General features: G+C 40.0%; 1 protein-coding gene across 1 annotated transcript in view; it reads left to right on the top strand.

Moving 5' to 3' along the window:
* galnt9 (polypeptide N-acetylgalactosaminyltransferase 9) overlaps positions 1 to 23,872 on the top strand; it is a 204,809-nt gene that overhangs the window by 19,338 nt on the left and 161,599 nt on the right. The window contains exon 2 of the mRNA XM_041788115.1: positions 10,124 to 10,304. Within this exon, the coding sequence (XP_041644049.1) occupies positions 10,124 to 10,304 (181 nt within the window). The remainder of the gene's footprint in view (positions 1 to 10,123; positions 10,305 to 23,872) is intronic.

Raw genomic sequence — 23,872 nt, 5'->3', positions numbered from 1 at the left:
TTATCACCATAACAGCCTGTTTCATTCATGGGGTTTACAATCTTAAAGTGTTGTTGAGAGTGATTGATTTGTTGACAATCAATACATTTGAGCCCACAGATATGATATTAATCAGAAAGGATTTTACTGAACCAGAGATCAACTAATCGACAGTGAATTCAAAAGCATAAACAAACAGATACAAAGAATGGAGATAATGGTGTTTTAGTTACATGCAGACTAAATATTCACATTAAGAGGAGTTATGAAAAGAGACAATTTAATGTACAGAGATCTGTTTTTATTGTACTGTTTACAGTATTATTTTAACCCTTAATTCTCCAGTACCAGCAGACACAGAGAGCTCTGTCAGTAAAAACTGATTTCAAAACTTATTTCCAAACTAACCATCAGGTTATGCAAGAAACTCAAAAGGAGGATCCAAATGCAGAATGCAAAAAATTATTTAATTCAAACAAAAGTCCAACACAAGGAAAAACTAAACAGAAGAACCACAAGGGATAAATCTACTAAACAAAAACTCACTTTAAACAAAGTCCAACAAAAGGTAAATTGCACAGGAGGCACAAGGAGCATCACCAAAGACAATCTGACTAAGGACAGGGAGAAACTAGGAACCTAAATACACAGGGAGTGATTGGACAAAGAGAGACAGGTGTGACTAACCAGACCCAGGTGAAACTAGTGAGGGTAATCAAAGTGGAGGGAAACTGAAGCAGGAAGAAAAACTGGAATCAAACACAAGGGAAGGCAACTACAAAATAAAACAGGAAAGATGGAACATTTCACAAGAACACTGGAGCAGGAAGAGATACAGAACATAAGAACCACTAGGAGGGAGCATATACAACCACGGGGAGTCAAACTACACATGAAACAGGGGACAAGGAACAAATATCAACATGGAAGAGAAAAACTGACAACAAATAAAAAATGAAATAAAACTAGAACATGAAAAACACATGTAAAATTAACACAGAAACTCCAAAGAACTCAGGAATATAACAAATTAAAAACTGGATCATGAGCAGGTGTGCTGGTGAGTAGGTTGTAGTGCAGTTTTCTAAAGGATATGAACCAAGGTTATTATAGTTAATTAAAACTAAAATTAAAAAAATCATTTTAGTTAACTGAAACTAAATAAAAACTAACCTTTGCCAAAAAAAAAAGAAAGAAAAGAAAACTAACTAAAACTGTATAGTGCACTGACAAAACTAACTAAAATGAAATAAAAGTTGAGACAACATAACCTTAGTTTTAGTCTTTGACACTGACACCCAAGTCTGAGGAGTGTAAAATTACCTTCTGATTGGTTAAGACTTCACACAGTGGTAGTTTTATGTCTGGAGTTTTATTCAAACATCATCATTAAATAAATAAATGATAAGTGAAGAGTAGCCTGAATATGTTTTTAAAAAATGTAAGACGCTCACTCAGCCCCGACATCTATCCATAAAAAAACTAAAACTAATAAAAAATAAACTAAAACGAAGTATTTCTGCAAAATGAAAACTAAACTAAACTAACAAACCAACAGTCAAAACTAATAAAAACTAAACTGAAATGAAACACAGAAAGTGAAAACGGAATAAAAATAAAACTAAGTAAAAATACAAAACAATTATAACCTTGATATGAACTAACATGAACAAACTTGGGAAGAAAGACAGGGCTGTGATAGCAGGAAGATGGAGCCAACAAGCACTTGGTGTGAAAGCTATGAAGGTGCGTGCCGGTGGGGATATGAGCTGCAACACACACGCAAAAACACTCAGCCAGTCTGAAACGGGTTTCACAGTTTCGACTGAGCTTTTGAGTGGGATTGTGGGCCTGAACTATAAAAATAGAGACCACTGTACATTAAGGTGGCTGAACACAGTCATGCACATTCGAGAATAGTCATGTGAAGACAAGGCCGCCCATTGGGGGGGCAGCCAGCAAAATTATGGTCTATTGTACAGTTAAGCTGTGGTATTTTATATTTCACCTGAATAATAACCACTCTTGTCAAAGAAAAAAAAATACTGTTCTAATTCATTTGTGCAGTAAGAAGCCCTCTTAGAAATGTAAACCCTTTTGTCTAAAACAGAATTAAAATACATTAAAAATAGATAAAATGGGTTAATGATGGCCAAAAAGGTGGTGAAATAGGAGTTTAAAAGTAGCAGAAATGGGTTGTGCCAAAAATTGAATAAAAGTGGAGAGAAATAACCAAAAAGAGCAAAAATGTGTTACAGTGTCAAAAACGGGTATATTAGGTGGTAAAAGGGGATTAAAAATGTGACTGGAATGGCATTAAAGTAGCAAAGGTAGGATGAAAAATTAATATAAACTGGCAAAAAGGGTTATCTGAGGCAGAAATAGGCAGAAGGCAAATTGTGAAATGTGGCATAGAAAGTGGTAAGGGGTTAATATTGGCAATAATGGGTCAACAGAGCCAACAATAGGCAGAGAGTGGCAAGATTTGGTTTAGAAGTGGCAAAACAGGCAGAAAAAAAGTGGTTGAAAGGGTTTAAAACTGACAAAAAATGTGTTTTAAGTGGCAAAAATGTGTTAAATTCGGCAAAATTGGTGGGAAAAGAGTGATGACAATGGGTTGAAATCTGGCAGAATTGGTGTAACGTGGCAACAGTGTAAATTAGAAAATATTCCTAGTTTTTTTAAAGCATCAGGGGACCCCCTCTCAGTGTTTCGCGACCCCCAATGGGGTCCCGACCCCAACGTTGAGAACCACTGCTCTATAGGTCATCCCTGTGATTGACTAGTGACCAGTCCAGGGTGCCCAGTGACAGTTGGGATAGGGTCTGGCCTCCAGAGCGGTATAGATAATGAATAGATTGATTCTGGAGTTACTTTAAATAGCTTAGCTCATATGATATAAAGACTTTCATAACTGGTGTGAATCAGAGCGCAGATCAGAGTGAAGCTATTATGTGTGAAATTAACAGATACAGATAGAAGCTTTGCTCTGCAGGTCTAATGATTACAAATATTAGACTGCAGATGCGTTCTCCACAGTGCTTAGAATACACACAAAACACCTGCTAATGTTGAAAATGCATTTGGAGTCTGATAATGGATGAAAGTCTGATACAAAGAGGCAGCGAAAGCTTTGCTGAAATTATGAGCGGGGTCTTTTACAGGTTGAAATTAATGTAGCTGCATGAACACAGTTTTACACTGATGCACAATGTGGCTTTTATATGAGCAAATAATGACTAAAGCTTGATGACAAATGAGCTGGAGGTACGCGAGAGGAAATGAGACTTTCCTGCTTCTGCAGCTTGTGCTGTTTTTGCACAGATGCTGAGTGTTTGTGCTACTTGTGGTGTTATGCAAGGGCTTAAATTTGACAAAAAACAACAGTCCATTGTTAAGAGATAATTTGATATCTAGTGCAACCAATTTCCAAATCATGGTGGTTTGTCTCCTGACGTGCCTGCTGTGGTTTGAGTGGTGGTGCTAGAATTAATGCAGTTTCTTCCTCAAGCTTTCAATATTTCATGGATTTGTTTTGGCCTTTGAAGGCTTTAAACCTTTCTTAAAGCAGTTATTTTCCTCTTTCTGAATCCCCCCATCCATCCTCCCCTCACCATCAATATTTAGAACTCTGCTGTGTCACTTTGGACACGCACAAATCCACTCTCACTCCTAAATCATTCATTAAAAATGGGGTCATCTTTGAGTGTGAGACTCGATCTTATAAAGGCCAAATCAGACACTTTCTGAAGGTTACTGTATAATTTACAGCGGTTATGGGTTTAATGTAGCGTGTCGGAGGGATTTGGAGGATTGGATTTTTAGGGAGCGAGCTCAGAGACGGAGGCATATTCAGACACAATGAGATTCAAATTGGCGCCTGACTTTTGAGGAAAACATTTCCAGTCTCTGGTGGAGAGGCAGAAGCAGATGTCAGGGTTTGACTGACTGCAGTAAGAGGATGAAAGTGTTAATGTGCTGTTTGGAGTGTGAATCTCACATTGGAAGTAGTAAATGAAGAACTAGTTGACAGGAAAAGATCTACATCATATTTGTTGCTATTTTGAAAAACAGTGTTTGTGCATTTGTACTTACCGTGTTCGTGGCACTAGAGTGTAGGCTTTTATTCATTGTCATCTCTTTTTTGACCGCAACATAACAGCCCACTTGCAGGATGCTTTTATACAAAGTGCCTCAGAGGATCATGTGCACATACATTTTTAACTCCTGCAGTCGCCGGGGGAATAGCTCTTAATCCTCACTGAGTTAGCACGATGTTCAACCCACATACACGCAGCACGCTCCTTTTGCTTTTTTCAAGAAAATGTATTAAGAGCTTCTATTTTTGTTTGCAAACAGCCCTTTAGTGGATTTATAAAAATGGTGCTCTGTAAAAGAAGCTTATGGGTTTTTCCGTTGATCGATTCATGCATATTCAATTTTTGCACAACTGTAGTTTTTCTTTTAAATAGATTTTAAAGGAAGAGACAAAACTAAGCGAGCATAAAAGATGGATCAAAGCTGTGAAGAGTAATTTAAATATTTCCAATAGTCTGCTGGGCTCTATCAAAGCAACTAAACTGAAAAAGATGAACCAAACTTTGCAGATAAAGCTTCAAAAGTGCGTTTAAATGTCACAAAACAAGCTTTGCATCAAGCGATTGCATCCGTAGCATTTTTAAACTTCTGCAGGAGTGCTTCAGTCAGACAGAAGGCAGTGTATCAGATTTTCAGGCCTCTCATTCCATAATGGAGTTTTCTTCCTTCAGAGAGAGGAAGTGGATGCAAAATAACGCAAAAAACAAAGCTGGCAGCTATTGTCCTGCTTCCAAAACTCACACAGAGACAAAAAGGCCCTCCAGACTCGAGTCTCCGGCCCTGGAGGGTATCTGTGTTATTGTGTGACACTTTGCCGCTGTGCCAGATGGCTTGTCCGTGACGTGAACCCCACCCATGCTTGTCAAAATGCCACCACACTGGCTGGTGCAGGGCATGCTAAATCCCTCTCGCGGGAGAAGCCAGTTTGCAGCCATTCAGCTCCAATTACAAATCTTCAGTAGCACCCGAGGATTCGAGGCCATCCAAATATGGTGATTACTCTGCAGCTCCTGGAGGGCCGAGGCTGAGAGCTGAGCTCTTCATTGGTATGCGCTGTTTACTTACTGTCTGTGTGTCCATCTGTTGATATGAGAACAGACGCGGCTCGATTTTTCTGTGGAGGCCACACTGCAAGCTTGGCTGGCATCGCAATTATCTGATATTATCCTGCAGTTTCATGGAATTTTAACCAGTCGAAGCTAGAAGAGACAGATAGGAGTGACGTCGACAACAAGAGACAAACAGCTTAAATTATAGGGACTTGATGTACGTCCTTCATTTATACACATTCATCAGAGAACCTCACTATGTATTTTCATTGCTTCATTTAACCTATATTTCACCAGAAGACAAAAAATCTAGACTGAATAGATTTTTGCAGCACTGTCGTCACTGGATGAAAAGCATGTGTTGTGTTGTAGTGCATACAGGATGCATAACTGATGCAACCGTTGGCACAGCAAACTGATAAGTGACAGACATGTGACTCAGTCTGAGTCATAGCACCAGCATGTTTCACTCCAACACTAAAGAACAGCAGGGTAACAAGCCAAATGCTCTTTTTTTGTCAGTGTAATGAATGTGAAGCACAGCAGTGGGGTACAGCGACTTTGCTCGATGTTTGCTGTTTGTAATAACAGCAACATACAGTGAGTTTGCAGAGCATCTCTGTCGGCCACACACCCTGAGCTGCAACAGTTCACTCAGTTCATTTTAAGCCCAGTGCTGCAGTGATTCATATAATAACAACTGTTTAAAGGTGTATTCAAACTGATGACTTTCTTATTTAAGTCCATGATGGTTCAGTGAAGCAGGCTGTTTTGATTTAACGAGATCAGAGAAGCAGCTGTAAACACTATGGCTCTCTACACTCACCAGTAGCTCTCACTGCAAAAGCTAAGCTGAATCAATGATAAACATGCTATTTCTGGCAAATCATTTACAAGAAAAGTTTTGCGGATGTTATTTTGCTTGTGTTCTTTCATTTTGAACGACCAAATCAAGACGTTTGGTGCTTTCAGTAGCAGATTGCAACACCTCAGCATGAGAAATGAAACTTAAAGGTGTAGGTGCAGTGACAAAGAAGTATTTAGTGCAGTATTTTAGTTCAGACCCCTTCACATTTTTCAGTTTTGTTGTGATGCAGCCTGATGCTACTGTAAAAAAAGAAAAGTCCTTTTCATTCTCATGAATCTACACTCAGTGCCCCATCACGAAAAAGTGAAAACAGAATTTTAGATATTTTTACAAATTTATGAAAAATTTAAATGACATAAGACAGAGTGGCAAGACAGAAGCTCCTTATATGGAGTTTTTTTCCAAAGTCCAAGCAGGCTTTCATGTGTTTTGCACTGAAGAGAGACGTCCATCCAGTCTATGTGCCATAGACTGCGACAGAATTATTTTTTGTAGCCTTCCCCAGATCTTTGCCTTACAACAATCCTGCTTCTGAGCTCTGCAGACAGTTTCTGTGGCTTGGTCTTTGCTCTGATATGTCAGCTGTGAGGCCTTGTATAGAGAGGTGTGTGCCTATGCATAGGCATTTGTAAAAATGATGGAACATTTGCTGGTTAGCGAGCCAGTTAAGGGGGGCCCTGTGTAATTTTCTTTCTGGGGGCTAAAAACCCCGTGCTACACTCCTGGGTCTGAGTACTTAAATCAATGTGAGATTTCATTTTTTTCATTTTTCAGAGTTTTGCAAAAATGTCTAAAATTCTGTTGTCACTTTGTCATAATGGCGTACTGAGTGTAGATTCATGAGAATTAAAATGTTTTTTTTCAGCTAAGGCATGAGGCTGCTGCAAACCAAACTTTAAAAATGTGATGGGGGGTCTGAATATTTCAGATTTCACTGAAGATTTAAAGAAAAACTCAAGGTGGCATTTGCAAGTATAATCTCTTTTTTAGCATCTCTTTTGGTTCAGGGTCACCTGCAAAAGGAGGAACACCATAACGCCAGTGTTTACTAGCTTTAGTTTTAGCCCATTTAATGCTTCTGTTGAGACGTTGCTTTTGAAAATGTTTTTTGATGCCTCATAAAATGATTTTCAGGTAAAAATTGTTGACATTTATAGCTTTTTCTTGTACAAAATGTGCACCACACAGATCACTGAAGGGTTTTTGTGGACAGATTTATTTATTTAGCACAGACATGCAGTGAGAAATGTCTTTTTTCTGTCTGGCCTCAGTCAGGATAGACACTGCAAAAGGTCAATAAATCAACATACGATTAAGGATCCCTTCCTAACCAAAAACCTCCCATGCAGTCTTTTAATGATCTGAATTTGAAAACACATTTATTATGTTAGCATGTAGCCAAGATGTAATTTCTGCCTCTGCGCCTCATTTCTCTTCCCTTTTGAAAATGTCACTGTCAGAGCACCAGAGTGACGGTCTGTTAAATCACAGCCATGAGTCATTTTAATGAGAGCAGAGGGGTATTTTAAGTCCGACACATTAAATCTGGTGCTGAATGAGGTTGTTTTAGACCAGAAGAGCCAAACAAGAAACTGGCTGTCTGTCACCAAGCACTCCAAACGTAATCTGGCCTCTGTTCTCAAGATAAAAGGACCTAAATGAGGCGAGTGCTGTGGAGATAGCCATCATGGTTGTTTTTCTGTGTCTCTAATTCTTGTAATGAAAGCATATAGAGCCATTAGGGCTCGGTTAGCATGGAATAGCTCCTCGGTGGACTGCGGGTCTCTGTAGAAATCAATGTATTTAATACTGAGCTGTATGCAGCAAACAAAATTAGCTCAGACTACAGTTCACTGATCGCGTACGGCTGATGTTTGGATGAAGCAGCAGGTTAAACAGTATAAACTCTAACAATGATCTTCCCAATGCTTTAAGTCAGAGGTGACCAAAATATGGCCTGGGGGCCAAATGTGGCCTGCAGACCATTTTTTGATTGGCTTTAGCAATTTCTAAAAACTTAGACATGAAGCCTGTGCTTTTTGCTAATTCTGTAAACAAACATTTTGACAAGATGAATTAATTGTTTTTAGTATTTTTGTGGCTAAATTAGGAAAACACTGTTGATGGAAAATATATTGGCAACCAAAATAATAACAAATATAACGCCCTGATGAATTACGGAGGGAAAGAGCAGTCCAGATGGTGTTTTGGGGCAGAGCCAGTAGTAACCAGTGCCAGCCAGGGCCCCCTGAAATCTGATTGGCCTCATTAAAGTCCTTCAAATGATTGGCTATTTGGCCTTGTCAGCCATTATATAGCCATTTAAGCACACCCATCGACTAAGCTAAGCTGTCTTAACCATCACAAGTTTGGTTTTACTAACTTTAATATCTTCAGGGTAAACACATGAAAGTGGCCCAACCATCCTTATATGTTTTTTTATGCGGTCCTCAGTGGAAAAAGTTTGGACACCCCTGCCTTAAGTCTTTATGTACTGTGCACCCTGGAGGTTTATAACAAACCTTGAGTCCTTGACTCATCATTGTGTTCTGTGTGATGGAGTTGGTTGGCCTTCTTTGGCCACATAGAGGCTAAATCATTGGCATACCCTCATTCAGAGGCATAGCTATGGATTTTTGGCCCCAGAAAGAATATTACACAGCTAGCCAATCAACAAATTTTGTGTCATTTTCTACAAATATCTCTGCATTTAAATGTATTTTTGAATCAAAATTTCCCCATTTATGAGCAATAATTTGACTATGGTTAGATTAAATTTACTTGCATTATTTTGCAGCGCTGGACATTTGGACATTTTTAAGGGAGGAACAGGGCCCTCCAGCATTGTATTTCTACTCTATTTGATATAAATTTCAGTCAGACTGGTTCATTTAGTTGTTTTTTATTCAATAATCACACTAATTACTGAGAAAAAATAAATAAAAACACAATTTTCTTTGCAGGTCTCTCAAGGGCTCCTCCCTACTATGGGCCCGGTTAATCAGTACCCCTTATCCCCCCCGGTGCTACACCCATGTCCTCAGTTATAAGGCTTTGCTAAATCTGCTTCTATCAAACTTGTGTTATTTTATTCATGTGAAAAGTTCTAGAAGTTACAGTCTTCACTCTGGGACTCAGTCACAAAATTTTCACCTGCTATCTGTGCCCAAGGTTCATCTTGAGATGGGTAAAAGGGGGTTCAGGTATGCTGCTCCTGTAACCTGGGATCTTTTGCAGGAAAATTTATGTCTTGGGGAGCTTTAAATTGTTTCAGAGGTAGATTGAAGGCAGTGGGGGAGGATGCATCAGGCTGTAGACTGATGACTTTCTGATCTGTGACTCAGGATTGTTTGATCCGTGTTGATGTTAATGGTTCATGTCTGCAGCTCTCGGCCAGGACATTCTTCTAAATGAGGCTTTCCTGGTTAAATAGACCAAAATAAAAATAATTAAATGATGCAAATGCACTGGTTTATTTTTGTGATTTTGTACCATTAAGAATATTCTCAAAAAATTGGAGGAGACCCACACTACAGTACAACCATGAACACACTGTTATACATTGTTATGCAACGTAACATTTGAGCTGAGCTCTGAAGGTCGCATCTCTCGACAGCTTTGCCCCCCTGCGACTTCAGACACACCATCACTTTCTCCACTGCAGCAAGAACTCATTTGACTCCTTTTGACTTTTTATGTGACTTTGGCTCTTACTTGCAAATATTGCAAGTAAAAGTAACACTGCAGACTTTTAAATGTATTCCAATTTGCACAAATGTACAGAAAACAATATTCTATACACAATCTTTTACATCAAGCCCTGCTTACAGCTGTCTGCTGTATTTTTCCCAGTCTCCATTGTTGCCCTGGTTCCTCTGTGGTTCTCACTTCCTGCTCCTCTTCTGTGACATCTGTGTCCATGTGGGTGTTTGGCAGCATTTTCACAGACAGACAGAGTAATGATGAGCCCTGCTGGGTCTCAGAGCTGCCATACACCAATCTCCTCAAACTGAAAAATGTCAATCACATCCCCCTCTGCATGTCTTCTCTTCTCACATGCCTGCTTCTCTCTGCTTTCTGCCACGTTCATGCGTGTGATCGTACCTTTGTTGTGTCGTTTCCTCTGCAGGTTTGGCAAAGCCCATGGGGCTGGTTGAAGGCCCCGGAGGCCTTGGCCAGGGGGGAGCTGCTGCCACTCTGGGGGAGGACAGCCGAGATGCCGAGGGGAAGTACGAGGAGTACGGCTACAACGCTCAGCTAAGTGATCGCATCTCCCTGGACAGGAGCATCCCAGACTACAGGCCTAAAAAGTAAATCTGCCTCCTGTTTCTCCCCATTTTCTGCCATGTACATTCTCCTTCATTCTACAGCTCTACACCTGTTTTTCCCTCTGGCTGGGCTGTGTAATGTTAGACTTGTAATAGGAAGGGTTGCCAGTTTAATCCCTGCTGCAGTTGATAGGCTCTATTTTTGTGAAGGCACTACTTTCCACCAGGAATCTGCCATTTTCATCAAGCATGCTGTTTTTCTTCTTCCTTTTCTCTTTCTTTCTATTGATTTTTGTTGTGGTGACTCTCCAGGACATTTGCTCTGCCAAAATAGACGAGTCTCAAGACAAGGTGAGGCAGAAATGACAAGCTGTGCGGTAAAATCACGGTATCAAGGATTATTTGGATTTAGAAGATTTCCCTATTAGCTCAGACCAGGTCAAAAGTCCAGCGTTTTTGTTTGCTATCTTCAATTTTCTAACCATTGAAGCCTGAAAAACTTCAGTCCACCTACTCCATGCCAGTTTAAATCCCTTTATGGAGAATATAAGGAAATCTGATATATATCTGAATACATACAGCAGCAGAAAGAACAAAAAAGGGACCGGTCATGGACAGGTTAGTGGATTTATGTCTCGAAATAGGTCCTACTTCAAGTTTGAGCTAATATTTTTCTTTTATTAGAGAGTTACTATGCAGCACATTGGTGCCAGAACCAAATGTCAGAGTGCTGAGGAGACGTACGGAGAGTCATACGGGTCAAAAAAGCCTCTTGGTGATTTCCATATCAAACATGAATATGTAAATTTCACACTTGTAAGTCAAACAGCATCTAGCAGGGTATATTTCTGTACACATGCTGGTTTATGGTACTGATTTTGTAGTCACTGCAGCTTCCAGTGTCATATCACACAAAACGTCACACAATATCACAGTGCACAGCAAATCAGCATCAGAAAGACAGAGTTAATATACTCATTTCATGTTGAACTAATTGTTAGTGCATGATTTTACAATTCCTGCTGTGCATCACTCTAGATATGCATCCAGTAGGCTAGGGTGCACAAGATCGGTCAGAGCAAACCACAGCACACACGTGCAATGCTGCAGACACAGACTATGTGGAGTTTTTGGGTAACTTCAACCCAAAATGACAAAAACTCATTCATTTGTCTGTCAAATTTGCCGGTGCTTTTACGAGGCCGTATTTGTTTGGTGACGCTGAAATGTAGAGCTGTGTGTCATCTGCATAGTCATGATAATTTATCTTCTATTATTGAAGCCAGTAGAGGCATGTTAATGTAAAACAGGAGAGATCCCAGGATTGAGCTCAGGGGAACGCCACATGTAATTTTTTTGTCAACTTAAATGTGAAGTCACCTATTGACAACAAGTAGTCCCTCCCCTTTAAACCAGTTTAGTACAGTGCCAGGAAGTGCCATCCAGTTCCTCATTTGGTCGAGCAGTATGTTGTGGTCAACAAATATCCATAAGTACAGACTTCACGTCTGCCCCTTGAAAAGAAATACATAGGAAAAAATGTGCATATATCTCCCTAGACTTTGAAACCTGTCCATGGCCAAAAGACCCCCGAAATCAAACTTTTCAATCAATTACTGTTGAACTCATTGCAGGCTGATAACCAGAAGTTATCAGGTGAAATCAGCCTTATCATTGGCTGAGAACTGTTGAGTAATTGCTTCTAGCCCCACTTGGTGTTTGATAAAGCAGTATTTTAATCACCAGTATCACTTGAGGAATATGCATTAGTGGGAGGTTTACACGGCCGTCACCTAACCTACATCTCCAACGATGTCTCACTACTTTGCTATTTTGTGAATACTGTTATTTTGACAATATAAACCACTCAGAAAAGGTACCATGCTCATGTTTGGTGTCATTTTTTTTCTGTTCTACCTGAGCTTTTTAAATTTAACTTACTGTATGAGATGGTGTAAAGGTGTAAAGGTGCCAGAGACTGGGGACCCCACTGTACCTGAAGGTGGTTGAACACAGCCATGCACATTCAAGAATAGTCATGTGGAGACAAGGCCGTCCATTTGGGGAGATCAAGGGGAGAGCTTTCTGGGGCTGAGACAAACTGGGGGCCCATAGAGGTCAACAAAATCATGGTCTATTGTTAAGTTAAGCTGTGATATCCATACTTTATATTTAACCTGAACAAATAACCACTCTTATCAATGAAACAAGTCCCTTTTTGTAAATCGTATGTGTAGTATTTAGCCTTCTTAAAAATGTAAATCTATTTTGTCAAAAAAAACAAAACAAAAAAAAAAAGAATTAAAATGGGTTAAAAATTGAAAAAAAATGATGGAAAAGGTGGTGAAATTGGATCTTAAAAGTAGCAGAAATGGGTTAGAAGTGGCAACAATTACATAAGAATGGCAAAAAATAACCGACAAAAGGCAAAAATGGGTTACAGTGGCAGCATAAATAGTGGTAAAAGGGAATTAAACAGCGGCTGAAAAGGCTTTAAACTGGCAACAATGGGTTGAAATCTGGTGAAATGGGAAGAAAAATTGATATAAACTGTCAAAATAGTGCTAACTTAGAAAGACAAAATGGGCAGATTTTGGCAGAAATTGGTCAAACTGGCAAAAAATGGCATATCAGATAGTGACATGTGGTTAAAATGGGAAAAATTGGGCATAAAAAGAGGAAAAAAGGGGTTAACAGTGGCAATAATGGGTCAACAGAGGCAACATCTGGCTTATGTGTCAGGAATTGGTTTAGAAGTGGCAAAAAACAGGCAGAAAAAATGGTGGAGAGGGTTTGAAATGGCAAAAATAAGTGTTAAATGGCAAAAATGTGTTAAAATTTGAGGGGAAAAAAAATTATGAAAACTGGTTAAAATTGGACAAAATTGGTGTAAAGTGGCAACAGTGGAATTTGAAAAATATTCTTAGTTGTTTTTAGGGAATCTGGAGATCCCCTCTTAGTGTCTCGCGACCCCCAAGGGGGTCCCGACCCTAAGGTTGAGAACCGCTGCTGTACAGTATGGTCCATTGTCCCCTAGGTGTAAAATGAATTTTTATAAAAAATTCAAATGATCATATTTCCTGTTTAACTCACCTATTGATGTCAAACAAAACACTGAACGATTGCTATGCAAATTGTGGCTTTGCTTTAACCTGTCATGTGACAAAAAAATAGCGATAGGATGATGAAATCACGCCAGTGTAATCATGGACCCAGAATGCACCCGTTTTTGGTTTGAACATTATTTTTGATCAGTTGAAGAATTTCTTTTAACAACGTTTAACTTTTCTCTGTTAGATACCTTTTATTTCATAGACTAGGTGTGTACGTTATAGTGATGTGTCGGTCATGAATGAGCCAGCTGTATGTGCCGGCTCTTTAGTATAAGCTGTCAACAGACCACAGAATAAAGGAGGGATCATTTCTCCTCACTGTTCTGCCACAGCCGACACCATTAAAACACTTCCTCATTAACATAAGTGCTTAGGTTGACTCCATGTTTGTGTGTAGGTGCGTGTGTATGTGTTTATACCTCGTAACCAATCAGATAACAGAAAAGCCGGGGGGGGGGGGGGGCATCACTAAGTCCTCCGTGCACCACTTGGAGAGAGACAAGAGGAGAAAATATATATGATAATATATTTATAATAAGTTCTTTATAAACAAGGACTGGTGCCAAATGTGTAACATAGTTTATATAGAAAACATTATAAGATGTAGCCATTCTTTGAGTTAATTTTTTGTCCCCATTTAGAGTCTAATTTATTTGGGATATTCTTTTGTCAAATCATTGTTTTTTCTATTTTATTATTATTTATATTTTAACGGAAATCACAGAAGACTACTTGCATTGTGTTTTTTGTTAAATGTAAAAAAAAATAAATCTTCCAAAATTCCACATATTAAAAAGTTATACTTATTGAACTGGGGTTGGTCAGTGGTCCTGTGCAGTTGTGCCACTCTCCATTCATTCTCAGTGTCCAAATTTTATTTGTCTTTTGTCTGGACTGAGGCAGCAGCAGAAAAAGCTATCTCACACTGGTGAGAGCTGTAAAAGTGAAGAGTGTAGCCAGGGCTCCCCTACCTAACGGGGTCTTTGGCTTAAACTGCAACTGTATTGTTGAATCTGGGGTGACGTAAATGAACTGCTCCTCTTCATCAGCTGATGCTGATTTGGCTTGCCGGACCATCATGACACCACACTCCACTTTGAGAACCACTAGACTACATTGTCTTTAACTTGCAGTGTTATATAAAATTATATGTAAAAATCGTATTATTCTGAGAGTTAAATAATTTAGTCTAACAGTTTTCAAAAAATACATGTATTCATATCAATTGTGGGTCAAAAAATAGTTAATTTTTCTGATTTATTAAAGGCCAAAGCGGTACCTGATGAAGACCGGTTTAGGAGCCAAAAGATCCAGATCTCTAAAAAGAGACAGAATCCCCATCACTAGTATGACATAAGAAATGTAATGCACGATGACACTCCAGTTTTGATATCTTTCTGCTCTACCTCATGTTAAAATGAATCTGGGTTTGACAAATGTTTTGCCTGAAAGCATCAAAAGTGAAGCTGTGAAGTGACAGCATGGGATTTTACTCAGGTCTCCTTCCAACTGCTAAACATCAGGGATGCGACCAGACACTTAACTCATGAGACGAGACGAGTTGAGATGAGACTAGACGAGGTTTAGGTCCAAACCAGAAGAAATGAGACTGCTTCAAAATAGTTTGTCTTTTCTAAATCAAACTCTGCTTTTTAACAGCACTTCAAATCAGATCTCTGTGCATTTATAGTGTGTCACATCCTTAATTCTTACGCTTTGCACTCATAGCAACAATTACAATGATAGTACAAGCATTTCAATTACTTTGGTAGTACTTTATGAACTGTTAAAGACCCTGTAAAGTGAATTAAATTGATTTAGGTTTGTTGTATCACAGGTCACTGTGTTATAAACCTCTAAATCAAATTTCAGTCAAATAAAAAATCTATAAGTTCATAAAATTAAGCTTCAAAATCATGAAAAATGAGCCAGTAAAATCTGCTCCAGGATGGTGTGGACATGTCTGCTGAATGAGCTGAAGCATGTTCGCTAACTTAATTTTTTTGCGAGTGGAAACGAGCAATCTTTGGCACTCAAACTGAGTTTGCTTTGTTTACAGCTGCAGTGGTCTGTACAACGGCCCGTTTCACTACAGACCTGAAGTTTCTGATTGACATCTCGTGCGACCAGCAAGGAAGGGAAGGGAGCGATGGTTCCACAGGTTCAAGGATCATCTCAGTTTTTTAGCTGCAACACTAACAATTCGAAAGCATCAGGGAGATGCTCCTGGTCTTTGTAATTATCTTTGTCATTTCCAGTTTAGTGTTGTTTTCAGTCATGGCAGCTGCTTCTCTGGATCTCTGTGGCATATTGATCTCGTGAGACAGTTTCTACCTCAAAGGAAATCTTGTGATGTTTCGATCATATGAACCTACTAAGCATTAATATGAAAGCATTGCTTTTTCATGAAACCATTTTATTTATTCATTTTAGACTTTGCAATAGTCATATTGCAATGATGCAGGTACTTGGAAGAAAGCCAATGAGATCGCCAAAAACTCAATTAGTGTTATTGTTGAAGGTATTTTCTGAGAGATTAAGGTTTTGCATGTTAATAAATGAGGTGATATTATCCGTTTTTCCGTGACAGCATTCTGCATTGCTAACTCTAAAATCAGAACGATAAAGCATTAACTGTTGAACGTTTTTAATGTTTTTCAAGTTTAAATTTCCATCTAAGATAAGAAGTCGACAAGCTACAGAGGCAAAAAGCAGCCTGCAGCATCGACGCCATCAGCTGTCTCCTTTTGTCACAAGGCTTTCTGCTTTCTGATTAATGGTTCCCCCAGAGTCTCCTTCTTCACACGCCACCATCCTGTCTAATACTTGTCATCTCGGGCTTCTGTCTCCTTCTCTAACTCGGCTTAATCTTTCGTTCACACTTTTGTCGATGCATTACGCTCATTCTAGTCACATAGCATCTCAGGGCCTTTGCCACGGGGAGTCACACAAAAGAAAATGGCTTTGGACACGCCTAATCCCGACATGAAAGAACCCGAATAAGACCATGGTGACAGCTGAAGAGCTCTGTAATAATGGTACAATAAAAGAAATCTTGAGTTACTTTATTTTCAATAAAAGAGACCCAGTGGACACGCAGCAAACGCCTTAATGGTCCTTTTCAAATAACTTTCATAATCAGAAAGTGAACCACAGCTGTGAGTGCTGCAGTGGTGGGGTTTGGGAGGGGTGGTGATGAGGGGGTAATCAGCGCCGCCAGTGGCGTTCATATCACACAGTGTCAAAGAACAATGGCGACAGGCGGAGACACTGAGAGCAAATCTGACGGCCAAGAGAAGTTTCCGAGGGCTTTAGCGGGGATAACAATTCATTTCATCCATGCCGCTTTGTTCTGAGTCCTTTTTTCACACCCAGAAAAATTAGACGAGAGTGGAATGAGGAGGGAGGAGGAGGACAGGGAGAAAAAGGAGCCCGCTAATTAATAAAGTCAGCGGAGAGTGCCTCTGGAGTGGAAGGGTTTTAGGAAATTCCTCTTTTTAATCAACTGGTTCGACAAAAAAATGGCACTGAAGACAAAAGAGAAGTGAGCGCCCGGGGATCAGGCAGTCTGTTTCTCCCTGGAGTTTTTCGGTGAGTGCTTTAGTATGGGTGTAGTACTTTCCAGAGTTAAAAGTCCAGATTTCTTTTCATTTATTCCCCTCTATTTTGCCAATCAATCACATGGCATTTCCTGATTGACGTTTTATTTTCTGTCATCAGATACATTCTCAAAATCTAAAGGAAAAGCTGTCATGTCAAACGAAGTCCCAAAAGCTTCTCAAGATGAAGCTGTATGATAAAAGCTCTGGACATTTGTTGTGTAGCTCCACGGAAATCAATACACAGCCGAGTACAGACATAGTTTCCTTCGGTTACGTCACTGAAGCAGCTCTTTGAAGAACAAGAGGAACATCAAAGTAGCAGAAAGTGTTCACAGAAAGAAGCAGATTTCACCAGACTTTTACTGCCAGCACCGCTGGGGTGCTATAGAAGACTTTTAGGGCTCTGATGAGCTCAATGAACTTGGCTGCAATTATGCTGTAGGTTTGGTTCAATACAGCTGTGAGTGGTCTAAGGTGGTGATTGTCAAAGTGGCTGGGAAGGTGGGTCAACTTCTTCAGGAACCCGAGGAGATATGAGTAGGAAAGGTGCTATGACATAAGTGGTATGATATGACAAGAAGGAAGGGAAGAAATCTTATATAAAATGTATACTGTTAGCAACCTATATGTTCATAATAATCCCTCTGTAACCATGGAAATGCATGTTCTTCTGAGCATGAGAGTGGTGGTAATCCCTGATCAGTCAGAGTATTAAAAAAAAGTGTTTAAAAGAGGAATGTTGTGCTTGTGGGTCTTTCCTAAGTACTGAAAAAAGAGAAAAACACTTGAGATATTATGGTGAAAGCCAGTCTTTTCATCCTGTTTCCTACTGCTTACCCATTTAAATAAAGAAGTTAAATTACAACCTTATTGCGCCTATAGTTAGTTGCAGTTCACAAAATTAGAAGTGCATTCAGCCTCTGATTTTAAAATGAATTTCCAAATTAAAATGCATAAAACCAGGACTTGGCATCCTTTGGGTTTTTCAATACTGGTGCTAAATCAGTGCATTTAAAATGGTGCCTGGATTGTTTTTTTTGTAAGCAAAAACAACAAAAAACATGGTAACTGTCAGCAACATTTCATCTAAAGAGCCACCCAGGTATGCCACCTTTGCAAAAAGAAGGTTCATGGAATTTCATCCCTGCTGGATGTTCACAGTCATCTGTTAGTAATATCATTAGAACGTCAAAGCGTTGAGGAACAACAGCAATTCAGCCACGAAGCAGAAGACCAAGTAAAATCATGGACGTAAGGCGCAAGGTGCTTCAAAGTCTCCAATGTTCTGTTGATTCCATAGCTGAAGAGTTCTGATCCTCCACTGGCATTAATGTAAGCATAAAAACTGTGCAACAGGTGCTTCATGGATGGATTTCTATGGCGGAGCAGCTGCACGCAAGCCTCACATAACCAAGTCCGATGCCAAGCTTCAGATGGAGTGGTGTAAAGCACACCAAAACTGGACTGGAGCAGTGGAAACATGTTCTGTGGAATGATAAATCATGCCTCTCTGTTTGGCAGAGATGGGTGAGCCTGTGTTTGACCGATGCTGGGAGAGCATTACCTGCCTGACTGCACTGTGCCAACTGGGTCGTTTGCTGGAGCAGAGATAATGGTATGGGGCTTTTTACCAGGGTTTGGGCTAGGCCTCTAATCTCTAGTGAATGCCAATCTTAATGGGGCGACTGCCGCTCGCTATGTAGAGTCTGTCACCGTGCAATCAGAAGGTCGTGGTTTCGATCCTGCAGCTCCTGCAGCACATGTAAATGTGTTCTTTGGCAAGACACTTGACCCAAACATGCTGCTGTAACGATGGTGTGGAAATGCATATGGATGCATCTGAATGGGTTTAGCTTATACTAATGTCCAGTTCTCCATCCTCTGCCATTAGTGTGTGAATGTAGCATGAATGGGTGTGAATGGGTAGGTGTGACCTGCAGTGTAAGAGCACCTTGAGTTTTTAGACTGTGTTGAAAAGCACTATACAAGTCCATTTACCATCTATTGTCTCAGCATACCAAGACATTTTGGACAATGCAATTCTTCCAACTTTGTGGCAACAGTTTGGGGAAGACTCTTTTTACTCCCAACCTAACTTTACCCCCGTGCACAAAGCAAGGACTAAAGACATGGTTTGGAAGAACTTGGCTGGCCTGGACAGTCAACAGGAGGGCCGACTTTATTTTAAAGTATATGCATTTGAATACAATGTAATTACAGTCCCTGTTGGTGTAATAAGACGTCCGAATACTTTTGTCCATATAGTGTAGCATGAACTCCTTGTTCACTGTTCACTAATAAAAGCTGATCTGTGGATTACTATAAAACTCTTCAAATGTACTCATTAATGATTAAACAGTTTTAAATTTCAATTGTTTTGGTGTTGCTTCAACATTTTTAGGGATTCGAGGAAAACAGACACCCTGACTACCACAAAATATTTTCTTCTTCACATTTTCTGAAATTAATTGTCTTCTTGGAGGTTGTGGGAGGCCTGGTGTGGCCATCAGGCTAGTACTGTTGTAAAGTCCATGTTAAGAATAAGATGGAAGAGGTTCTATTTTATCTGGATGACGAGAACCAAATTTGATTTCATCACTTAAACAAGGTCATGCCACCTGGTTGACAGTATGTTTAGCCATCTTTGATTAGACATCAAAAACAGTATAACATAAACTGGAATGATGCATTCTTACCTTTGCACTGACTAAATCAAATTACCCACTCATCATTAAAGATGGTCACATATTTCTGATTTATAATGCTCTTTCATTAATGATGGCCTGCGGGCAAAAAGGTGACTGCAGCTCTGCAGAAGTAAGGTTAAATGCAGAAACCAGGCACCTCTTCTTTAATGGGCTTTTAATTGAACAGGAGTCATTGAACTGAGGACTTTGATGACTCCAGGCGAGCTAAGTCTGTTCGCCATGACTGAATGATCCGCACATTCTCCAGACTTTTTCTTCCTGCAGCTGCCTGCTGCTGCAAAAACGATTCATAATAATTACAGTCTCGATTGTCTCTCACACAAAAAACCTGTAATCCTCCCTTTTTTATTGCCCGCTGGCCTGTATTTCTCTTCTCTGCCCTTCACTTCTGTCTGTGACATTCCCAACTACAGATACCAGGGGACTTTAGCAGGCTCTCTATTATGGTATCTGCCATTCACTGTCCTTGGGAAGATTAGGTACAATAACAGCTCATCATGCTGAGGAGAGAACAACAATACAGACTGACAAGCTGCTAAGATTACTGATGTCTACAAAACAAACACAATTATGTAAGTTATTCAGAAATAGAGAAAGCCTTTAGAAGCTTGAAACCTGCCTTTAACCCTCTGTTTCTCCTGCGGTGAGAAGATTCTTATTCAATCACATCCTCTGTGTCGCTTTGCAGGAGATGGGATTTATTTTTGTCTAACTAATTGTTGGACTCAAAACGAAACTGAAGCACAGTTGATGCTTTTTGCCCAAGGAGTGCTCATCCTATGTTTGTGTGCCTGTGGGAGGGTGATAACAAGAAAAAGAGCACGAAGAAACAAGCTTACCTCATCTCCCAAACGTCTGATACTGCAGAATGGGATCATAAGGTCTCCGCGGTGCAGGGGCTCCTGCTGCAAATTGTTGCTCTTTCCAGTACTGGAGTTTATCTCTTGGATGGAAGGGCCTGGACGGAGAAATGACAAGGAAAACGATTATCTTTTTGAGAGGAGCGCTCGCGGATTGGAAAGTTGCTTTTGGTGCGCAGGTTACTGGAGGTTAATGTGAAATTTCACAGCAAATAAGAGCAGCCGGTGGGGAAAAAGCCAGAGGGAGCAGGCCGGGGCTGCAGGCTGAGGGCTGCACAGGGAGGAGGAGAAGGAGGAGAAGGGGGAGAAGGGGGAGGTGTGATGGGAATACATCTTAATCCGGCGCTCTGTTTCTGTCAAAGCTGGTTCCGGGTCAAATTATGAGCGCTGTCCAGCGAGCTCAGGCCCATTACAAACAGATGAGTCGATCGCTCATCCTGTTACGGCTTTACTAGGCTTCCCTGCTGCTGCAGACAGGTACAAATTTAAGGCTGAGCGATGCCCTAAATTGGATCCAGTAACTAGGGCAATGGAACTACAATATCACTTTAGGATCTGGACACTGAAATCCAGCCTCACACTACATCTCACCTCAGCTGCAAGCCCCTCTGACATTTCCAGCATATTACTCTGGTTATATTCATTAGGCCCAGCCTTTCCACTGGTCGTATATCAGAGCAGGAGTGGAATGTGCATTACTGTGTTTTGCACAGTTTCCATGTCGTGCCTTAGTTTCTGCAATGAAGCACAACGCTGCAAAGAGTCGCCCTCAAACTCAGCGCCAGTTTGTCATTGTATTTATAGACCTGGCAGGGCTGATTGAGAGAGGCAATAGAAAGCGCTGTGAGAGGGAACAAAGGAGTAACTGAAGGAGCGCATAAATGCATGGGGAAGAACTGAAATGATACAGTGGAGGGGTTATCAATCAAAACACTTGTGCCTTTTCTCCTACTAGTAGAGTGCGAGAGCAGGGCTTAAAGTACAGATAGACGAACGCAGCATGCTTCATCATAAACACTCTCCGTGCTTTAGTTTGCCTTTTATTACCTCTGCTGTCACATGCAGGTGGGCCGCGGTAATGGAAGTGATTGATAACAGTGCATGAAATTAAGCTCACAATACAGAGCAGCAAGTACTTGCCTACTTAGACAGTGGGACTAAATGGATCAGGCTGTCACTGCAGAGCAGGAATCAATGCCAATAATAAGAAAGGGTGTCATCTAAGAAATAAAGGGTGCTGCTCAGGCAGTCCGATATTTAAGCCATCTTAAATTCAAAGTTATGTCAATATGTTGATGTTCAAGTGTGAAGCTCTGATGAAGGTTTCTGGAATTAGAGCTCAAGTTACAGTGAATCTCTGCAAGAAAAGTTGATACACTGTAAAATAAAATGCACTTTAGTTTTTGAAAGTAGTTTTCGGACTTTGCAGATGAGGATCAACACAACAGATGTTTGCAGGGGCCTGGGTCTCAATGTGACAGTGGTCTGGTTACCTCCACCGAGGAGGTTATGTGATCGGGTGGGTTTGTTCGTTTGTTTGTTACCAACGTAACTCAAAAGTTGTGGACGGATTTTGATGAAATTTTCAGGAAATGTCAGAAATGGCATGGCATTAGATTTTGGGAGTGATCCGGATCACCGTCTGGATCCAGGAATTTTTTAAAGGATTCTTTACTATTGGGAGATAGGGCCAATGGCGGAGGTCTGCGCTGTTACCACTTAACACCAGGAGATGGCGGACATGAGTAACTTCAATCCCAGCAGCAGTTTTTGGTGTGTTTCTATTCAAAGTTTTGGAGTTTATACAGTTTGAAAGACGCACACCCGATCGAGGAGATAAGTCGGAGCGTAACAGAGAGAAAGAGAGCGAATTGTAGCAAGAATACTCACAATGCTTGGAGGAATAGAGGAATATTCACCCTCTGCCATGACTTCCAGTCGTCCGGTGAGACCACTGGTGCATCTGTTGGCACCCGTTGCGAAGCCAATGCTTTGCCTCACCGTGTTTCCACCTCACCGGGGAGGGAGTAATCGGCGATGCCGTGGTGGAGGGTACATGGGGACGGATCCAGGAATTTTTTAAAGGATTCTTCACTATTGGGAGATAGGGCTACTGGTGGAGGTCTGTGCTCTCTGAATGCTTTTCTAGTTTCACCTTGTAGGACAGGGGTGTCAAAGTAGCTTTAATCTTTGTTCTCATGCACTCATCATGTATGAGATCCCTCGCACTCGCTCTGTCTCAAAGAGCTTTTAATGGTTTTGCTCCATCGTCTTGGTCAGAGTTACAGGGTCATCTTAAACTTAAGCGTTGTGTTAGTTTCGGAGATTTCAAAGCTAGAATTAGGGGACATTTGACCAGTGTGCGCACGATTTTCGCACCTTTGTTCTATGTCCTGTTCTAATGTCATATATCCGAAATTTATCATGCTGCTGTCTTGGCCAGGACTCCCTTGTAAAAGAGATTTTTTTTATCTCAATGGGAATAAATCCTGGTTAAATAAAGGTTAAATAAATAAATAAATAAATAAAAACTCAAAGCCCAGGGGCCGAATCCGGCCCATGGTACAGTTATACCTGGCCCACCAGGTCATATCATATTTTTATTATAACTGGCCCACTGGTTTGAGGTCTGTAAATGTCCTCCAGTTTAAAAATGTAAACCAAGCTCAGATTATTAAAAATATCCTTGTTCTGTCATAAAAAAAAAAGAAAGAGTAAAAAATAGAATAATTAGATAAAAAAATCAGGAATGAGGAAAATTTAATTTCAGTTTTCATTTCATATTCTTAATTTTGCATCTCACAGGTATCATGCAAAGTTATGCTTTTAGATTTTATTTCATATTTTGACCTTTTCAATTCACATTTTTGAGTTTTGATCTTTTCTTTTCTTTCTTTTTTTTTTTTTTTCCTTTTTAGGTCCTCAATTTTGAATTTTTAAGTAACATTTTGACCATTAAACTCACGTTTTTAATTTATTTTTCTCATGTTTTGACCTTTTTTTAGCTCCTTACTTTGACTTTTATCTCATAATTTGGCCTTTTACATCCTCAATTTTAAATTTTAAGTCATATTTTGACCTGTAAAACTCAAGATGTAATTTTTTTCCCAACTTTTGACATTTTTAACCAATGATTTGGATGTTTATCTCATATTTTGACCTATAAAATTCATGATTTCAAATTTCTATCTCACGTTTTGACCACTAAAAACCATGATTTAAACTTTCTTTCTTGTATACATGCCTTTTAAAAACATGATTTTGACTTTGACACTTACTTTTACTGTTTTAAATCTCAAAATCATTTATCATAAATGCTAAGGTTTT

This window comes from Cheilinus undulatus, linkage group 5 (genome assembly GCF_018320785.1).
Source record: "Cheilinus undulatus linkage group 5, ASM1832078v1, whole genome shotgun sequence".
Taxonomy (NCBI): domain Eukaryota; kingdom Metazoa; phylum Chordata; class Actinopteri; order Labriformes; family Labridae; genus Cheilinus; species Cheilinus undulatus.
This window is presented reverse-complemented; position numbering and strand designations above follow the sequence as displayed.